Source organism: Solenopsis invicta, chromosome 12 (assembly GCF_016802725.1).
Source record: "Solenopsis invicta isolate M01_SB chromosome 12, UNIL_Sinv_3.0, whole genome shotgun sequence".
NCBI lineage: Eukaryota > Metazoa > Arthropoda > Insecta > Hymenoptera > Formicidae > Solenopsis > Solenopsis invicta.
The window spans coordinates 7376406-7392772 of NC_052675.1; the positions used below are offsets into that span (position 1 = coordinate 7376406).

Here is a 16367-nt window from a genome sequence, read left to right on the forward strand (position 1 = left end):
TAAAATCAGACGAATAAGAGCGCGCGGAGAGACAAGCAATCGCTCGCCTGAGCCGTAAGAGTGCGAGCCTTCGCGCGGTGCGGGGGCATGAGAAAGTGGTCCGGTGCTAATCTATCCTTCCCTTCACCGCGCGCAATTTACTGACGCCTATAGTCGACCGCGGTGAGTTCTACGGTTCAGGAGAGCGACCACTTGTCTCTCCGCGCGCTCTTATTCGGCTAACTTTAATATTTTATTACTCGAAAATTATTACAAATATCGCAAAATTAGACTTTTTGATTTATCTTGTTCCCTTCTACCTTCTATCGTGATAATCTGTATACATTGGTCTGGGACACCCTGTATGTATGTATGTATGTGTGTGTGTGTGTGTGTGTGTGTGTGTGTGCGCGTGTGTGTGTGTGTGTGTGTGTGTATCTTGATCTGTTAAGTATAAATTTTTTCCGCATAATCTACACATAGTCTAATTTGAATCTTGGGACAAGAAAATAAATTTAATTCAAATGAAACCCTCTTTCTCGGGTAGCAGCCAGTAGCCTTTCTCTTAGGATTTCCTCAGTAGGATACTCTGGTAATTTTAAGTAATGAACACAAGTGTTAACAGAAGGATAACCACCAGAACCAGCATCCACTTTCCGCACGACAGTCAATCTGGGATGTAGATTACATAAACCTCCTGGAGGTAGGGCAGAACAACCGGTAGCAAATTGTAAGAACGCTTTTCTTTCAGGGCCAGTCAATGATAACAGCACGTTGACAAATCTTTGGAAACCAGGACTGAAAAAGATTGTATCAAATGAAATAGTGGGATTAAATAGGCTATCTATTGTGCGAGTCTAATGTACCATCCAGTTGACGTAAATTTTTATGGCATATAGTACAGATTTGCTTATAAGTTTATATATAAAAAGTATAAAAAGTAAGTTTGTTACGAAAAGATAGTATGTCATTGATACAGTAAGATCTTACCTTTCTTTTGTGTATCCTAGTTTTGGCTCGGTGTAATTGAGCAAATCTTCCCTCGTCCATTGTGGATTCTGTTCACCACAAAGCATCGCTCTCATTTCGTCTGGACTAAAAACATGGAGCTTTTCCATCGGAAAGACTTTAGAAAAGCCTGATTTGAACGCTTCGAGTTGTCTATAAATTCCCTGGTTAAGGCAATAATTGATGGTAAGATTCGCGTATTCTCTCGCATTTTCTATCGTCACTACGATATCCGAACCGCCTTCTATCAATTCCACTTGATCATGTTGAAAAACTTTCGAACTTGGTGAATACGTCATGGTTAATGCTAAATCTTCAATAGCCACTGAAGTACCCGATGGATGAGTGATGTGCAATGACGTTTCTTCATGGTCAGGAGAGCTTGGACCGTCGGAAAAAGTTCTGTCACGCTTCGCGATCGCATTTTGTATTTCTCTTAGAAATTCTCCCCGTACAGGATCCACCTCGACAAGATCCTCTATGTCTAATAGACCGGCATACCATGGACAAGATTCTAATGAAGAGTACGCAGCATCGTTTTCCTCTTCCTCCGATATAAAGCTACTCGACATGCTAGACGACATACTCTCCTGCGTAACGCCGGTAGTAAGACCGATCTTTTCATTAACATTGTTCGAGATATCACCACGGCACATTAATTTTAAGAATGGACGGGATAATGGTAAATCTACTAATCTATTATCCTGAAGAACTTTTGCCAAGAAGACTCCTAGGAACCAGAAATATCGAACAGCGCGATCGCAACATGCCGAATCTTGCGGTAATGGAGCTGGGAACAAACCGCTGGCTCGCGTCACGTAATAACCCGCAGGCCGAATCTTCTCCCCAGAAATGCACGTTTGTTCTTCATTTAAGATCCGCGTGGCGGTATTGTCGTCGGCAGTGTCATCGCATAACCAAAGACCTAAGTCCTTACGTTGCAATTCCGCTGCGACTAGTGCAAAGAATTCCAAAGTAGGCCCGAGACCGGTACCTTCTTCTCCTACAAACGCTACCTCAAGTATACTCTTACGACTCGCATGCACCTACGAGAAAAGAGAGAAGCCAGGATAGATGAAGAAATATACGCGACATTGTACGTACGTAACGCATCCCCTTACCTTCAACACCTGCTCCGCCCAATCTAATAGCTTTTCTCCCCTCGGTACACTCACTCTTTCGTGCTTAAGCCTGCCAACACGAAATTCGTGGCTATCGTCACGCCGTGGACTTAAACCCGGTGCCCTTTGCCTCTCGAGAATCGCATCACGCTGCGTTTGTAACCACACGATGGATCGTGAAGCACCAAAAGCGGTGCAACTGAAATAAAGCCGTCTCGTTTCAAAAGGTAGCAAAAATGGACAGCTTCGTGCAAGTTCTTCACACCAATTGGGCAGTGCGCCAGCGGCCAGAGCCAATGGATCCTGAATCTGCTGTACGATCTTGTTGGTAATTTTTTTAGATGTAAAGTCGTCTGGGTGAAGCCAATAGGTCGTATCATTCGATTCGTCCTGCTCTACCAAGGCACTCTCGTCCCGAATAGTGCACAATACAAATACATGTCTCAAGAGTTGCAAGACATCCTCAACGGTGCACGCGTTTGCGTTTTGCGTTGGATTACGAGAGTACAGTGTTACGATCGGCGTCGCTCTGCCGGACGACTCCTCGTCTCTGGCTTCCTTGTATATTATCCTGTAACATAAGACAAATATTGATCAAATGATGGTGCTCAGCGGTGTGGTTTTCTGTTTTTATCATACCATTTAATAAGATTTAATAAGATTTAAATCATTACGTGTAGGTTGGTTCCCATATCCTTTTCAATTTCTCTTGACGGCTACCCAATTCGGTTAACTGCATTAGTTCCTGGACCGCTTGAAAAATACTAGCATGCGAGTCCGAAAGCGATATCTCGACATCCGGGATACCCGGAAAGCCTGGTCCTTTCAACGACAAAGAAAGTCTAGGCATAGGCAACGACCCTATACGACTGTTAACTTGCGCTTCGCTGCCAGGAGGGGGAACTTCTAGGTCCGTTGTCTATTGTAAAGATATTTCGCGAGATAAAAAACTTTTACAAAGCGTACCTAATTTACATTGTACATTAATTACCTGATTAATGTTCGTTCGACCAGGACGTGGATCAAAAGCAGGAATAAGAGCAGAAAATTGACGTTTCAATACAAACTCATCATCCCATGCACGTCTCTTGCTGCTCTGCGGTGCTTCTTCTTCCATGAATGCTGCTAGGAGATTACGACTTACCATTACTTCTTCATATTCTCCTTCGCAACCGTCACCTTCTTCTTCATTCTCTTCATCTTCCTCCTGGAGGAAGTAATAAAGTTACAATTACGTTTCATTGTAAAACGATGTTCATTGTTTACACCACACATTTACAACACACGGTGTTATTCCGATCAAGCATCTTAAATTTGACATCATTGACGTTGTCAAAATTAATCAATTCAATCAATCGGATTAATTGAATTTTTTCGTAACAAAGATAGATCAAGATTAAGAATTGTTTAATAGCTTGAGAGAATTATAACATGGCAAATTGTTATCAAGAAAGAGATATAGATATATCTTAAACCAAATCAAAGAAGACACCTTATTCGAAAAAGCTTACCGACTCATTTTTGAAGCATTGACCACAACTCTTAATGAAACACTGCACACTGCTCACCTCTTGGTCATTTTCTTCATTATCTTCTTCCTCTTCTAGGACACCATCTTCGTCATCTTCCAATTCGGTCAAAAGTGTTGGTCCACCAGTAGTACGACCTCCACCGGTGCTAGAAGTCGCTACACCTCCGCAAGATTCCAAGAAATCTTCAAGACTGACCTAGAACCATAAATATTTGCTTGTATTAAAATAAGACAAAACTACATCTCTTTCAAAGAAACAAATAGAACTCCTTTGGTTACTCAAAAAGAGTTAGTTATCCATAAATGGTAATTTTACCTGCTCGCTATCACTACTTGTACTAGTCAGAGACATAGTAAGCGCTTGTCCTAAACCTGGTCCAGTTGTCGTAGTAACGCCACTACCAGCTACTTGTCCGCTACTAGTTAGACTTGGATAACTTTGCGCCGTACTAAGTAAACCACCAGGAAAATTGGGACTGAGTGCCAATCGTACGAGACTAGATACAGAATTCGGTCCTCGAATTGGGTTACAACTCGTATTAGAATTTGAAGCAAGATGCTGTCCGCCCGCAGGTCCTGGAAATATTTTTGAATATTTTTCTGGTTTTCTTTGAAAGAATTAATCGTTACAAAAAAAGTGCAACGTTGAAAAAAGGCGAAATTATCGATCTTTTAATGTAACTAAATGTATTGAAAGAAATATCATTTCATAAAAATTGCAGATGTTTAAAGATGTAAGCCTAATAATAATAATAATAATAATAATAATGATAATGATAATAATAATAATAATAATAACAATAAAAGGAACAAAAAATACACAAATTTCATCTCGTGTAATTTTATATAATATGTAACTAACCTAATGTTCGTCTTCGCGCCATTGCAGCAAAAGTTTCCAATAAACCAGTAGCAGCTGTTGATTCCAAGGTATTGTTAGCATCGGAACAAGCGAGATTAGGCACAGATACCGACATGGGATTGGTAACCACAACAGGACAACCGCCCGTTGTATTTTGCGTAGACGAACTAGCTTCTTTCTCTCGAGTACAGTCTTTAGCAACTAATTCGAAGGAAATGTACGCAATTTTTACATACGCTATCAGCACGAGCATGAGGAAAGGAAATCAAATTAATGTTGGATCATATGTATATCGCATACTGCTTGAATGAGATTTTTAATTTTAACGTGTGTACAGTTAAGGACGATTTCTCGATCTAACATACGTCCGAATTAAATGTAAGCATTACTATGCTAAAATGAGTAATATATTGAAAAGTATATATCGCGGAAAAAGTTATCGATACACATACCGTCCGTGATTCCAGTAGGATGATGTCTTGGTACAGATTTAATCCTTAATGAATTTTCATCAGACTCGCCGGAAACGCTGATTCTAACAGGAACTAAACCAAGTAGTTCACCACTCAGAAAACTATTAGTATTGTTGCGTAATCGATCAGCACCCTCTCTCATTCGGTCGAGAACTTCAGCGGTTTCCAAACTCAGTAAGCCTCCACTGGCCTATATTAATTTGTCATACAAACTATTAATATCTTACAGATAAAAGGAGAAAGATATTGTGCAAACAACAACAATAATAATATTACTAATATCAATAATAATAATAATAATAATAATAATAATAATAATAATAATAATAATAATAATGATGATGATGATGATGATGATGATGATGATGATGATGATGATGATGATGATGATGATGATGATGATTATGATGATAACAATAATGAGATAAATATAAAAATTGACCTTGTTTCCTCGTACAGTGGCAAAGAGTGGTTTCGAACTGGATGCTCGGTTACTAGTGCTATTAACCGGACAGTCTGTATTGAGGGTGAGGCTTTCAACGATGGTAGCTAGATCGCTAGTAACAGTGGTATCTGGTCTAGGATGCAATACAACTGAAAGTTCACTCGTCGAGTTTGCTCCGCTCTCACCAGTTACAGCAACCACCGCTTCCGCACGAGCTACTGATAACACACTCTCGGCTATCGATTCGGCAGCTTGCTGCTCGTCACGATTAGTGAATTAGAATTAGTTTAACGTTCTGAGAAATAATCTTGGAATATGGACAATTACAAATAAACAAATAGTACCTTTGCTGCTAGATTATCCGCACTCGCAGCTTGATCCGTAGAGGCTACCGAACCACGCATAGCGGTATCGGTGCAATCGGGTAAACTAGGGGTGCTGTTTGATTTTCGGCCGGTTAAAACTCCTCCGCCGCTCTTACACTTTGCCGTACTGTCCGTGTCGAGGCCAGCGCCAACCAATCGGAGATCGTATTTTCCTTCAGCACCCATTCTGTATGAATTAGAACCACCATGATCCCACGTTACGTCAATCCATCCATTATGCAATTCTCCCGTAACCGTGCCTTCGCCTACATAACATCAAAATGGTCTAGCGTTAGTGATCCAGTGATCATGTCTGTCTCCACAGACATGCAGTTGTTTAGTTGTCGGTTGATTCACTGAAATAATAGTAGCGATACTCGTAAAACTCGTCGATGGTAGCATACCTGGTGGCACGCCATCCTGATCCCTCCACTTCCAGTCCAGACCTCTAGACACTCGAACTCCAGCAACTAAATGTTTAAGAACTTGGGTCTTAATAAATCTTCTTTGCTTTCGTACACCGGCTTCAGCTTCCTTGGCTGCACGACCTAAATCTTCGCATACTCCAGTAACCTCTCCATAAACTTCAAAACCAGACACAGACAAATAATGCGTCTGTCCAGAAGCATTTTTTCCAATCTGTTGCAAACGCAAGTGTCGCCAGCCTTGGGTCTCTTCACTCGGTGGCTCCAATGTCCAGGTAGATGTACTGCCCGGCTCGTTTAAAGAACAATCGTCTACGTGGGCATACAACGTAATCCAAGTAACACCATCCTTTGACGCTTGAAACATCCAATTTCTTAATGCACTTCTACCATATCCTCTCGCGTGTCTCAAAGTATAAGCACTTGGAATAATCCAAACTCCAAGATCTATCGAGAACCAAGCCCGTTTATCGTCATTGGTGTGACAATTTAATGCTGATGGATCACGGCTGAGTATATCCTCGAGGTGACCGTACGGCAGATTTCTTCCGTCACTCGATGTCACGACAACTAAGCCATATTGACCTGGATTTACCCATTCTGAACAAGTTTTAGCATTTGTTCCGATCCAATACAACAAACCATTTTCGTCAAAGTCATGCTGATACTTGAACAATATTTTATTTTCTTCTTTCAATCTCTTCACAAAAGCGAATGTAGACCTATCGTGATCGTGCCATTGTTTCGCCACCATTTTTAACAGATGATTCTCCAATTGTTGTATTGTACTTAATGGTTCCATTTTTAAGCTACGCCCAGATCGATCTATTAACGCGCTCTCACTAGAAGCTTTTTCTAGTCGAAAGCGTAATCGCCTCGTCAGGATCTGCAAGAAAAGAATGTATGTATTACGCATCAAAGAAATATATGTATTGCAAAAGGTACTGCATTATCAATGAGCGTAATTATTGATGTGAATGCGCAATGCGATATAACTGTAAATCTTGGCCTGCAGACCTGTAAACCGTAGCCTGATCCGGGGGTATCGTACAGATACACGGGTAATTTTTCTATCGACTCCAGCACCGAAACCAACTTATGAACTAAAATTTTCGCCGAATTAGGCTCCTTATTCGTATCTTTTGTTTGGAAGCAGCTCTTGAACGTAGTTATCCTTTGCATCCTAAGTTTCGTCGCTCTCAAAGTCGTGGGCGAGGGTCCAGGAGGCGCAGCCAACAAGGCGAGCAACGCTTGTATGAGACCACTCGAGTGTAACTCATACGCGGACACTCGACCTTCTTCATTCAATAATACTTTGAGTTGTTCTAACGCAGTTTGCAATAGATCGCGCCATTCGCGACTTCCAGATTGTTGCTTTTGAGATGCTTTTTCTATTTGATTAACAATGGCACCAAGCTTAGCAACTATACCGCGTGGTTGAGCTTGAGCCGCTTTAAAGTAACGCTCGTATATCTCTTGCGCTTGCACTTTAACCTTCTGTTTAATCGCTTCAATCTTCGATCTTAATCTCTTGCCCCTTTTCCCAGTCCAACCTGCTGCAAATTCTGGCCCTAAGTGTAAATGACATGAAATCGGTATAACTCTCCAACTAATAGTCAATAATACTATTCTAGTGTATCTAGTGTAACAATAAGGAAATACCCAAGCTTGTTTCCGCTGTAAAAGAATGCTTAGTGCCTCTGTTCGACTCGAAAATAAAACCTGGCAAGTCTTCCCTTAGAATGGTTGCCTGTTGTTGACCATCACTATTATGTATACATAACTCGCTTTCCTTTCTACTAGATAACGCCCAATTTCCCACGACTAGGCGTGTAGTACCAGGACGAGAGAGCACAGGCTGACTTACAAAATTCACTTTTAACTGGCTACGCGCTCTTTGCAGTTTTTCCAGAAATTCACCACGGTTCTCTGCAAAGTACAAATATAATAATAGATGTGTCATATGACTCGCGCACGTTTCGATAAAACAATATGAAATTAAGTATGAAACGTTACGAGAATGTGGAATGTTACAAGAGGAAAATAAAGAGAGAAAAGTTGAGCTAAATATGTATCTTTATATCTAAAATATTGCCTTTTTTGTTTTTCAGTTTTTTATTTATACAAAAGTTTTATACTAAAAAAGATGGATATAACGTGCCGCGAATTAAACACGTATGTGACCTACCTTCAGTGGTAAGCGACTCTGTGTTCCTCCCCTTTCCTGTAGGCAGTTAGTAAAACCAGTTATTTTTTACTTTAGTTCCCCCTCACAAAAGTTAATCACAAATGGAAAATGTAATGTAAATCAAATGAAGTAAAATTGAAGAAAATATATTTGTTTATCATTAATAATGAAAAGGAGTAAAAGAGGCTCCCTAAGAAGAGTGAATAACAGCGGGATGTGAAAAATATGAAAAATAGTGCGCGAGATCGATGTGACTTTTGCAAATACAAAGTCAAGCGTGCGTGCGTTGTATGTTTGTGCATGCTCACCCGATGTGTCCGTTCCACCTTCCGGACTTCCGCTAGAGTACATAGTTGCCAGTTTGCCATCAAGAATAAATCTAAACCATCCGTTACTTCCGTTCGATAATTCTAGAGCCGCCGCATCGGACCAGATGTAAAGACAATCACGTCCTCGACATATGCACCAATCTCTCCAGTGATACGCTCTGCCTATTAATAATTCTTTCGCATCTTCCATTCTTTGTTCTTCTCCCGATTGATTCGATTCCGCTTCTGGCTCGGGTGTACTTTCTTGTGGTCCAGCTAAAGCGGCAACTTTTGAAAATACTCCTAAACGTGCGAAATGTTCTAAGAACTCATCTTTGCCTTTAATCATCAGATCCTGTATCATTTGCAGAACGACTAAATGGCCGTCCTCATCCTCCTGTTAATATTAGAACATACGAGTTTTTAAATAGTTTTAAAACACGTAAAGCGCAAAACAATCGAGACAAAAGACAAGTTAATAAAACTTTTTTCTGAGACGTAGAACAAGCACACACTATGTATCGATGATGCACTTTCAATGCGTGTGCGCGCGCGCACACGCGTGAGTGTGTATGTTTTGCGCGCGCGCGTGTGTGTTGTGTGTGTGTGTGTGTGTGTGTGTGTGTGTGTGTGTGTGTGTGAGAGTGTGTGTGTGTGTGTGTGTGTGCGCGCGCGTGTGTGTGTGTGAGAGAGACAGAAAGATACTACAGTTTTACTTTGCAAAATTGCAAAACATAATCGACGTAGTAAACTGTTACGGGTACTGTTTTTTTCTTAAACTGCAATCCGCTGGAATGAATGTAAACACCTTTTTAGATCCCATCAACGGCAAACAGGCAGTAGACGAAAATAAAACTCTGACATATTTATCTTGTTGATTTTCTGACAAAAGGTATAAAACCTTTAAGACCTTATATCTCTTTACATTATTCGTTTGACAATTTCAATCATCAGCTGGTAAATCTTGCTTTCTTGCATTAATAATAAAGTTAATCGCTTCAAGAGATTGTATATACAATGTACAATCAACAATCTTATAACAGTTGCAAAGCTGCTTTTTTCTGAACGCAGTTATATATTCCATTGTATAAAGAGAATAATCGCATATGTCGGTAACATATCGGTGATTCTAGTATAATATGACTCGAGTGATATATGTATAATATCAAGTGGAGATACATTACATTACATGCGTAAGTTTAATTTTTAGTGAGTTAAATTCACGCTTCAGGTAAACTACAATAAGTGCATGTAGTTTATGTTAATATTAAACAATGTACATCAAGTCTCGACATAGCTATTAATTGTAAAACTTAAATTGGAAACTTGCGGAACAGCATGAGAAACGACTAAAGGATTTTCGCAAGTAGCGAGCGAATGGAAATATGCAATAGACGTTACCGTCGAGTCGAGAATGTAGTTGCGAAAACTCGAAGGCTTGTGAGTCGTAAGGCCGGGTAATTTGGCCGGGCCAAACGTCTTAAAAACTGTAGGTGATGACAATGGCGCCTTTATTTCATATTCCTGTGAACAATCTCGACTAAATCACTGATATCGCCACTTGAATCAATTGTCTCTCTGCCTGCATGCATGCATGTTGGGATCTTGATAACGTCTCGGTTCCATCTTTTAGATTTTTAATAATTCACATATTTTTCGATAAGAGGAGAATTCCATCGCGTAAACGTTTCTCGCGTTATTAGACATTAGATACACAGTAGTTTTTATGCAGTTTTATGCAACAAGTATCGTTTATTTGGAATCTTTTAAATTTATACAAAAAAAGAAAGATTTCTCCCCTAATCGATAAATATCTGAGAGAAATTCTTTTCTTATAAAATATATAAAAGAAATAGCTTTCTCTATGTACATAGCGTTCTTTCTTTACTAATTTTACTGCTTTAATACTTGAAAATACAATATAACGCGAGAAACTATGTCAAAAGTTGAACATTTAATTATATACATATACATAAGCATATATACATACATAATTATTATTATTATTACACTTACCTCATTGTCTAAAACATTGGCAATTACTTCAACGAGCATAGCTCCACATCCTCCGGTTCTATCAGATCCACATGTTTCTACAAGCAATTCTGGCTGGATGTAATGCACCATTTTTCTAATCAAACTTAAACTCGCTTTCCTAACACTTGGTAACATAGTCGACTGAAAAGTTGCACAAAACACCGGCAACAATCGTTTTAAATAAACAGGCGCCATTTCAGGATCCCCCTTAGGTTCTGTAAATTCTTCCACTTCCGTCTCAAGTTTTCTATGTTCTTGACTCGGCGGTAACATCCATTCTCCAGGAGACTGTAAAATAGCTGCAACTTCTCTATGTCCTTCGTCGACGCGCTCTCTGGCTTTATCCAAAGGTGTTTTACCATCCTCGTCTCTCAAATCAGGATTAGCACCGTGCCTGAGTAGAACCTTGGCGATAGCCGGTCTTCCGAAACAAGCCGCGTAGTGTAAACTGGATGACCGTTGACCTTTATTAACGTCCGCACCTCTATCGCACAAAAATTCGACCATCTCTTGCGTACCGAATGCCGATGCCCAATTGAGTAAAGTTTGCCCAACATCGTCCATAAAGTTAACTTCAATTCCTCCTGTGTCGATCGCCTCGATCAACGCATCCGTATCCTTGGAACGTATGCAATCGATCAATTGTCTGTGGGACTTTTCTCCAGCGCTATCCAAACGTCTCAGTCTTGGTAATAAGGGACCAGACGGACCACCGGTAGTGCTACGGCCCAGTGCTGATCTTCCCTCAAACAATAAGACTAGCAAAAGATCGATCAACCTCATGGAATCAAGAGCGCATCGTTCGTCTCCCTTTAGTGCCTTTTCTATCGCATCTGGCAATTCCGAACGTAAAAGATCGTGCGTAATGGACGGTGATCCTCTACAGAGCGTCGATAAAAGGCTAATTATAGTTGAAACAGAGGCGCAAGACTTTGGTTCCGGAGTTGGAATTGTGCTCACGGTACTGGATGGCGGAGGTGTCTTTGGATTGCTGCAAGTTGCTGTAGCGGATGTGCCAGGACCTGCTGCATTTGACAATCTAAAAAATGAGATTCGCGTAAAAAAACAAAAAACAACCAAGAGACGGGAAGATTTGTACAAAGCGAGATATATATATATATATATATATATATATATATATATATATATAAATCTCCAGAGATCAAAAGATCCAAAGATTATACCGATATAAAAGTTCAGAAACTAGTCCATTTGACGCTAATGGCGCAGGATCTGTTCCTCTTCTGGAAAATCTGTCGGCCAGTGATGCGAAACAACGAAGCGCCCCGTCCGCAACGTGTGCGTCCTCGTGTCTAAGCAAGACCGACAAAGCCTCGACGCAATCGGGCAAGGTCTTATCTTGAGGCTCAACTTTGCCACATAGTCGAGTAACGACTGCCATCGCTGAATGCAATGTGTCCCGATGCACACGAGCTCCGTGTTCTCGGATGAAACACAACGCGCAAGGTAGACCACCAGCCTCGAATACGGCACCCGCTTCCCTGGCGCATACAAGTTCCAACACCTGATAACAAAAAATAATCAAGTATAAGATTTCACACATTTCATTTCCGCACTTCTCCTATTCCTTACAAGAGACATTGAGAAATTTTATACACAATTTTATGCACAGATTATATGTCACATGCCTCAGTCAATTCAATCTTTTGTATCATATACCTTTATACATTGCTCCGCCAAGTCCCGACTGACTCTAGAGCCGAGCCCAGCGCCAGAAAGGCGACTGCAGATGGCCTTTACAGCACCTTCCATGGCAACCACTCTGCGCGTACATTCTGCGGAGACGTCCAAGTAATAGGTGATGGCTCGAGCGGTTACTTCGAGCACACTGTCCGGTACCAATTCATCCAGAAAAATTCTGCAAAGTGCTGGGAGGAATGTGCGCGGAGGACAGCTGAGAACATAATGCAATAACATTTACTATTGTGCTGCTACAGTATACAAACTACAGTTATTTTTTACCATTCGAAACAACGATCCACATTATCGGACATAAGCAACAGCATACATAATTGTTCTAATGCGATTAACTGCATGTCTCTTTCATCTCCCTGCCCCATACTGAGCCATTCTAACAAAGTCTCAGGATCAACATCTGCCATCTTAAAAAGAAAAAAACCATGACATCATTTTTCATACATCTTAAGTATAAGTAATTTTTCACTTATTCCCAGATAAATATTTTTTAAATATGTAAATGTCAACCTCAAGTTTACACAAGAATGATTTGCAAATTGACAGAAATTTACAAGATTTTTTCCAAGCTGGAAATCAACTACATTTGGATTGACAAACATTTGAAGCTCAAGATTCAAATCTATTAAAATTTATTAATTACTGTAAATTGCTAAATTGAACAGCAAATAATCGTATCTTTACTGGAAAATATGATGACAAGTTATTATTTCCAACACTTACCTTATACTTTGAGTAGCACCCAATGGATCAAATTTATTTCAATACTCTGAAAGAAAAAGTTAGAAAACATAATTCAACTATGCAACTTGTGTTAATCCATATCATTTAAGAAAAAAGAAGCAAGTGAAACAAGCTGGACAGAGTGTCATTGTATGTATAAACGTCTCCTCATCAAGCAAATATAATTGAACACAGTAACACAAACTGTAATAATGAACTCTTGATAATTGTAGGACACTAAAAATTTTCGATAGCTTGCTCTCATTTTTTTGACAACACTTTCCTTACATATATAATACATACACTGCATATACATGTACATACACACACTCACAGCTTACATACATACATATATACACACACACACGCGCGCGCGCGCGCGCGCGCACACACACACGCACGCACGCACGCAGAGCGCAGTGAATTAAATGTCATTAGACGAGAAACGGCTTGTAAAAAGATCAAGGAATTGGAATAAAAATGCGATTGTGGTACATCAATATTTGTAAAAAAATACGGCTCGTATGGTTCGAGAGTGATAAAAGTTGAAAAAAAAGTTTGTTGGGAGAACGCGAAACAAAGTGATACTATGAGGAGGAAACTAACCGTAATCTACGTAACCTTCAATATATGTAGATTGAATAATTGGTTTTACAGAAATGAGAAAATAAGACAAAGAAATTATGGCACGCGGTCAAAATAATAATTGTATTTCGACAGATTTACTATAATTTTCACACGTCAGACGCATCAATCGTATAATACCAACGAGTATACATATACGCCTATCGCTGGATAGCGTACCGTTGTAAATGTACAAGGCATTCCATTCTTCCTGATAGGTCAACTCGTCATTCTCTTGCACAAGTGTCGTTTTCCACCGCGGAAAATAGATATAGATCGTTTATATATATTTCATCCGTTAACAACGCAATCTGCGTTCCGCATTAATGAATCGACTTAACAAAGCACTCACACCGCAAGTAATTTTTTCTTTATATTGTCGATACGTCATATATACTCCTCGCCATTTACATATGTGACGTTCATTTTCGATGTAGACTGGAATCACGCAACCAGCAACACACAGAACATATACTATGAGAAATGAAAGCTCTGTACTTAACATGGGAAACAAAAAACAAGACACTGCCATCTGATGGTAAGGTGGAAAATTAAATAGACTGTAGAAGGGGGTAGAGACCCTGTAAAAAGAGACGCGCCAACTCGTCACGTAGGCTGTTTACCTTTTAGAAGACACAAATCGACACAAGTTAACACACTCGAACACAGTCTGACTCTCCTCCTGAGTAGAGTCCTATATAAAGAGAGAAGCGACATTGATGTCCGAAGCTCTGATTGGTAATCTGATTGATACTTGATTGGCTAAGTGAGCAGCTATATTGGGTGTTTACGATAACTAATCGGATCTCGGATTGGATTGAACAATGGTACTCAACGTAGGTATAGAAAATTTCCCTAGGCTAATCGGATTGACGATTGCTGTCTCAAATGTAATCCGATTGATGACGAAAGCGTGGAGACCGAGAAGCATGCTTGAAAAGTAAGTCTCTTTATTTTTTTAAATAATAACACAAAAAATCAAAGATAAAGTTAAAAAGAATGATTTGAATTTAGATTTATTGTAATTTTTTTTGTCTAAACACTGGATTTCGTTTAAATTTCTGTTTGTAAAAATTAATTAATCTATTCTAAAGTTTGTGGTTATATCGGAAACAAATCAAAATTAATAAAAAATTATTAATTATTAGGTACATATTAAAGCATATAATATTTCAAGTATATCATATAAAATTCCTGTTTATTATAAACTTAGTAAAAATAACTTTGAAATTATTTAACTACATTATACATTAATCAATATTGATTTATATGTTAAAAATCAATAATGTCTCTGCAAACGTTTTTTTTATTCTTTTCCAGATCGTAAATAAACTTCAACTCCAAGAATAAATAAAAATTACTGGAAAATGGATTGACATGAAAAAGGCATTATTGAACAATATCAATTTGTGCTAACTTAAAATTTGTAAAATCTGCTATTCTTTGTTAGTTGTTCATTAGAGAGTAATAATATAAGAACGGAATATACATAAATAAAATTAATATAATTGTATGCATATATGATGCGTATATTATTACTCTCTAATAAACAACTAATAAAGAAAAGTAGATTTTACAAATTTTAAGTTAGCACAAATTGATATTGTTCAATAATGCCCTCTTCATATAAATACATTTTCCAGTAATTTTTATTTATTCAAGGAATTGAAGTTTATTTACGATCTGGAAAAGAATAAAAAGAACATTTTTAGAAACATTATTGATTTTTAACATATAAATTAATATTGATTAATGTGTAATGTAGTTGAATGATTTCAAAGTTATTTTTACTAAGTTTATAATAAACAGGAATTTTATATGATGTGCTTAAAATATTATATGCTTTAATTTGTACCTAACAATTAATAATTGTTTTATTAATTTTGATTTGTTTCCGATATAACCACAAACTTTAGGATAGATTAATTAATTTTTACAAATAGAAATTTAAACGAAATTTAGTGTTTAGACAAAAAATATTACAATAAATCTAAATTCAAATCATTCTTTTTAACTTTATCTTTGATTTTTTGTGTGATTATTTAAAAAAATAAAGAGACTTACTTTTCAAGCATGCTTCTGCGTCTCCACGCTTCGTCATCAATCGGATCACATTTGAGACAGAGATCGTCAATCCGATTAGCCTAGGGAAATTTTCTATACTTACGTTGAGTACCATTGTTCAATCCAATCCGAGATCCGATTAATTATCGTAAACACCCATTGTGACCACAGCTGTTTGCAGAATAGAGTCCTATATAAAGAGAGAAGCGACATCAAACCCCCACCACAACCTTCAGTATCCAATTGAGTCCTCCACCACCATTTTGGGACCGCTTTAACGTCATCAAACACCATTCGTATCATTCTGCAAACAGGAGGTCGATCATGAAACTTTTTCCCTAAGGCGGAAACGTGAAAAGTGAAAAATTTCTCCATTAACTACAATGGTAAAGATTTTCACTTTTCACGTTTCCGCCCTAGGGAAAAAGTTTCATGATCGACCCCCAGCTGTGGTCACAATATGGCTGCTCGCTTAGTCAATCAAGTATCAATTAGATT

The 16367-nt window shown here is 38.7% G+C and overlaps 1 protein-coding gene across 7 annotated transcripts; it reads right to left on the reverse strand.

Annotated features, from left to right (window-relative positions):
• Nucleotides 1-475: 475 nt before the first annotated feature.
• On the reverse strand, nucleotides 476-14447 carry LOC105204757 (E3 ubiquitin-protein ligase HECTD1). Of its 7 annotated transcripts, none has more exons than XM_039455761.1 (23): nucleotides 14429-14447; nucleotides 13182-13227; nucleotides 12726-12865; nucleotides 12423-12657; nucleotides 11927-12267; nucleotides 10722-11781; nucleotides 10107-10229; nucleotides 8706-9102; nucleotides 8398-8433; nucleotides 7872-8138; nucleotides 7227-7780; nucleotides 6189-7095; nucleotides 5764-6050; nucleotides 5417-5674; nucleotides 4954-5164; nucleotides 4502-4702; nucleotides 3956-4215; nucleotides 3620-3835; nucleotides 3100-3315; nucleotides 2783-3027; nucleotides 2109-2679; nucleotides 970-2033; nucleotides 476-777 (listed from the first exon to the last, which is right to left on the reverse strand). In XM_039455761.1, the coding sequence occupies exons 3-23, from the start codon at nucleotides 12863-12865 to the stop codon at nucleotides 495-497; spliced, it is 7872 nt and encodes a 2623-aa protein (XP_039311695.1). In that variant the 5' UTR covers nucleotides 13182-13227; nucleotides 14429-14447; the 3' UTR covers nucleotides 476-494. The 7 variants fall into 7 exon arrangements, with proteins under 7 accessions (XP_039311695.1, XP_039311694.1, XP_039311697.1 ...); XM_039455760.1 differs by lacking the exon at nucleotides 14429-14447 and adding an exon at nucleotides 13986-14314; XM_039455763.1 differs by lacking the exon at nucleotides 14429-14447 and adding an exon at nucleotides 13986-14310 and having other exon boundaries at nucleotides 3677-3835.
• Nucleotides 14448-16367: the final 1920 nt, after the last annotated feature.

Bases quoted from the DNA above. Each gene is read 5' to 3' on its own strand.
- LOC105204757 (XM_039455761.1), bottom strand. From the start codon at position 12,865: ATGGCAGATGTTGATCCTGAGACTTTGTTAGAATGGCTCAGTATGGGG. The intron at 12,658-12,725 runs GTAAAAAATAAC...TTATGTTCTCAG, and splicing joins GTGGATCGTTGTTTCGAATG to CTGTCCTCCGCGCACATTCC. The intron at 3,316-3,619 runs GTAAGCTTTTTC...TACTTCCTCCAG, and splicing joins AATGCTTCAAAAATGAGTCG to GAGGAAGATGAAGAGAATGA.